The 4,791-nt window shown below is 23.3% G+C and overlaps 1 protein-coding gene across 1 annotated transcript; it reads left to right on the forward strand.

Annotated features, from left to right (window-relative positions):
• Positions 1–2,045: 2,045 nt before the first annotated feature.
• Positions 2,046–3,535, forward strand: PVX_034190 (variable surface protein Vir14-related; the record flags this gene model as incomplete). Its single annotated transcript, XM_001612455.1, has 3 exons — positions 2,046–2,120; positions 2,269–3,234; positions 3,365–3,535. The coding sequence occupies 3 exons, from the start codon at positions 2,046–2,048 to the stop codon at positions 3,533–3,535; spliced, it is 1,212 nt and encodes a 403-aa protein (XP_001612505.1).
• Positions 3,536–4,791: the final 1,256 nt, after the last annotated feature.

The following is a 4,791-nucleotide window of genomic DNA, read 5'->3' on the forward strand; positions in this document are numbered from 1 at the left end:
GATGTGATTCTCAATAACAGCATATAATGAACAGATAATATACTACTTTATGTAAAAATATATATGCATTTTTTATTGACATTTAAGAGTAATATTTGCCTAAATACAATCATGTGTAAACTATATCTGTTAATGTAATTTGTTTGTATAAATTAAAATTTCAAATGAGGAATTTTTGGAAATTATATGAATTTACAAGAATTATTACAAATTCAATGTGTTGATATAATTCATATATATGATTTACATTAAGTGATATATTTGTAAATGTTTTTTTAGTAATCACACATAATATAAATAGAATATGGAAACATAATTATTATACATGCACACGTTTTTCATATTAATAAAATAACTATATATTTTTAACTAATATATAATGATAAGTTAATATATTTTTATTTATAAGTAATATATAATTAACAATTATGTACATAGGTTTTAGCTGAATATAGCTTGAAATAGTGATAGGAATATGAAGGTGCATTAAATACATCAAACTAAAATGTATTATACATAATGTATATATAGATTTATATATTAAATAAACTAAAATTATACTTTTAATTAGGCAATATTAAATTAAAAATAGAAGAAAAGAAAAATCGTAAAAAAATGATGCTTATAATTAATTTTTTATTTTTATAAACGAAAAAACGAATTATTTGTTATATAAAAAAAAAGTCAATACAAATAAAGGTTATAAAAATAAGAATTAATTAACTTCTATATTATGTAAAAAGATATAAAACTGAAACGATTACAGATAACCTTAAAAAACATAGATATGTGTTCACTTTAGCTAATATGTTGAATATAGAAAGGAATATTGCTCATGGTAAATGTTTCATAAAATATTCAATATATAAATTAAAATATGAAATATACCTTATGGAAAATATCCATAATATTCACAATTTGATGTGTGAACAATTATTGTAAAAAAATAAAGGGAACGTTCTCAATATGCATGCAATGATGACAATAGGCAAAAAAGCAGGTATAATATTTTAATTATATAAAAGTATGTGTTAATAAAAAAAATAATTTACAGAGTAGTAATTTAAATTTTTAAACATAAATGAATTTACTAAAAATTATTATATAGTATAATTATTACAATTTTTTTTTATATAAGTAAAAGGATGAAATTTAATATAAAAAATAGAGATGTATTCAATAAAACACACTTTAAATTTAATTACAAATAAATATACTAAAAAAATTAAGTATTATGTAATTCTATAATAATTATTATATTATAATTTAAAATTTTTATGTTTTTCTGTCAACATAAAAATAGGAAAATAAAATTATATACAATAATATGATTTGAAAAATAATAAAATTTTGACAAAATTTGCTGCATTTTATTTAAAGTTATCTATATATAAATGAGAGAGAAAAACTTATATCAACATAGTAATGCTCAAAATATAGTCCATCATTTCATTATAATGTAATATAATCCATTTTATATTTTTTTTCAAATATAAATAATATAATTATGCATTTATTATCTGGATAGAACTTCATTTATTAATAGTTTGAACCATTACCTCTTTATAGTGTGCCATATAAAAAAATATAGTATCAATAAAAATGTAGCTTCTTTTTCTCATTAATAAAATATGGGGGTGATCCGTTATTGCTATAAATATACACTTCTATATATTACGTACATTTGTTCTTTATGTAAAACACTTTTGAAGTAATTTTAATCAGGAATTCTAAATAATCATTTATGTGTTTTTATTTTTTCATTTAATATTTATATGTTAAATCATAAATTGTGCAATGTTTAGTTTTTTGCTACATGTCATTGGAGGTTTATAAATGCGATATTGTTAAAAAAATATACATTACATAAATGCCGTTATTTTTTTTATTAAGAATTTTTTATAAAAATTAAGGGATTAAAATAGGCAATAGTTAGCAAATCTACAACAATTATTTTTAWTTATAAAGTTAAAAACCCTGTTAATTATGTATAAACTTTACTATATTATCAAAGTCCCCTATAGCTATATCTAAATTAAAGGGAAATGTTTAGCCTGGATTCGGATAGTACGTCACAGGTGGAAGCAGATGTGGATTCAATATCGGAAAGTACTATCAAAGTATGTTATATTAGTTTTTATTCTATAAACTGTAAATTGCTTCTAATGTATTTGAGAACTCTATATTTCACAAGGTGCAATAAAATGTTTAATATTTAGAATGTGCATTTAGATAATAATATATACCTTATTTTCTCGTTATATTTAGGGTGAACGTGTTATTTTTAAGTATTTACCTGCATATTTATTTGAAGAAAAATTGAAGGAGCATGCGTCTTCTAATGAATATAGTAAATATTACAATGGATTATATAATATTAGTAAACGTTATCCTTGGCTTGAAGATATATTTAAGAAACTAAGTAGAAATATAACGTTGGTGCAACGAAGTTATGTTGAGGGAGATGATTTCAATAAGAAGCGGTGCTATGATTTAAATTACTGGTTATATAATGAAGTTTATAAAAATCTTCAATCATCTGAGAAGGATCTTATATACTTTAATGAGATTACTACTGATCTTAAAAGAGCATGGAAAAAGATCGTCGATGATGTGTTTAGAAATGACCATTATAAATGTTATCCAGATGAAAAGTTACTTGTTAACATGGGGTTCTTGCAAGAAATTAAGGATTTATTTGATTTTTATGAAGATTTTAATGAAATGAAAAAGGAAATCGTTGATGATACTTATAATTCATGCTTTAAATATGTTGATTACCTTAAACAAAGAATTCCAGTATATTATGCGTGGAGAGACTCATGTAAAGTGGATGATTTTGCTTGTAAGAGATACATCGATGATTATATGAAATATCGACCTGCGGGTATTGTGTCAGAATTAAGCTACATTAGTGTTATCTTAACTTATCCTGGTAATCCTTGTTATTCATCCGTTTATGATGTATTTATAGACGCAAAAGTACAGCCTAAACGTAATGATGATATATATAGGAGAAAAATGGAAAAACTTGCAAAGGAAAATCCAAGAGGTAATTTACTTTTAACTGATATGGGAGACGGATTACGTGAAAGTGAATTTTTCATCCCGGGTGATCATGATGTCTATTGGTACCGTAAAGGGTGGGGCATATACAATCGTATAACCCACAACATCACGCTACCTATGCTTGGTATAGCGGGAGTGTTCCTAATTTTGTATGCTTTTTATAAGGTAAACATATAAATTGAATTTTATAATAGAAAATTTGGCATTCTTGATTATAATGCAGCATTTATTAAATTTGTTACACAAGTGACAATAATATTCCTTATGCAACATTTTTTGGTAACTCCTTTTTCAGTTTACGCCACTGGGAAAAATGTTCAAACACACACGTGCAAAAGTAAGGAGAAGAATTCAACCTAACATTAACTATGATGATATTGTGCTATTATATGGAAGTGAAGAATCTTTGGCGAGCAGTTCTGTCGATAGCAGTTACAACTTATCATACGCGTCTTCATTAAGTTAATAGTTAGAACAAGGTATAAATGGAGAAGATTCACAGTTTAAGAGTTCCATAGAATGTAAATATCCTTTTTATATATCTCTTCTTTTGACTATACTTAAAACGAATACAATGGTGGGACCTTTGATGAAGTGGCGTATTTTATATATACGTAATAATGTGAGTGTCAAGATAATAAGGATTAGCAAAATATACGACGCCTTCTATACATTTATAAAGAGGTAATTGTTTAAAATATAAAATTGGCGTTTTATTATAAACACTTACCTGAAAATTAAACTACATATAATGTGATATAAGTTAAAAATTTTAAAGGTCTGAGTAGGCTGAGTATGTTGCATTCTTTTTTGTTTTGTATTTAAATAAAATGTCTTACATTTTTACATTAATAATTTTCTTTTTTTTTAAAGATGCATATTTATAAATATATAATTTATTAAAGATATTATTATTTCTTCGTAATTTTTTAATTATTTGATTTTATCCAAGAAACCATGGATATTAATATGAAGCAATATAATTATTTGTGGATTTTTTTTTTATTATATATTATTACGTTATGTAATTAGCATGGCTATGCTTAACTAAGAAATATAGCGGAATATTCCTTTTTTATTAAATGATTATTAGATAATTTAAGAAATATATTTTAAAAATTTTTATTACTGGAGTATGGAAATTTAAATATGTAGAGGAGTCCCCTTAATATATACGTTCTAAATGTCTTAATAAGTACGACACACTAGTTATTTATAAAGATAAATATCAATGTTATTTTACAAAAACTGAAAATTTTGTTCCTATTTTAGATTTATGGGATCCGTGTTAAGTTTTGAATTTGAACAGTTCCTTGCACTAACTGCAGCAAAAAATTTAATTATTTGTGTGTCATATTTTTTATATGCTTTCATCATAAATTATAAAAATAATATATTATTTTATGCATAAATATTTAAATATTAATTATACCATAATCATATGTGTGTCAAGTACATTAAGAAGAAAAGTATTATTTAAAAATACTAAATAAGATAATGAAAATATGATTTCCCATATACACAGTATGGATATGAGTAAAAAGATATAATAATTTAACATTTATATATTAATATATTAAAAATTGTTTATAATGGGATCCGTGTTAAGTTACGGGTTCCCACGTTTTGTGTTATATTTTAGAACAAAAAGATTATATATTTTATAAAATTACTCTGTTCGTTATACTGGTGATATTATTTATACGATATGTGAATAAATAA

The sequence above is a fragment of the Plasmodium vivax genome, genomic scaffold (genome assembly GCF_000002415.2).
Source record: "Plasmodium vivax scf_4457 genomic scaffold, whole genome shotgun sequence".
Taxonomy (NCBI): Eukaryota; Apicomplexa; class Aconoidasida; order Haemosporida; family Plasmodiidae; genus Plasmodium; species Plasmodium vivax.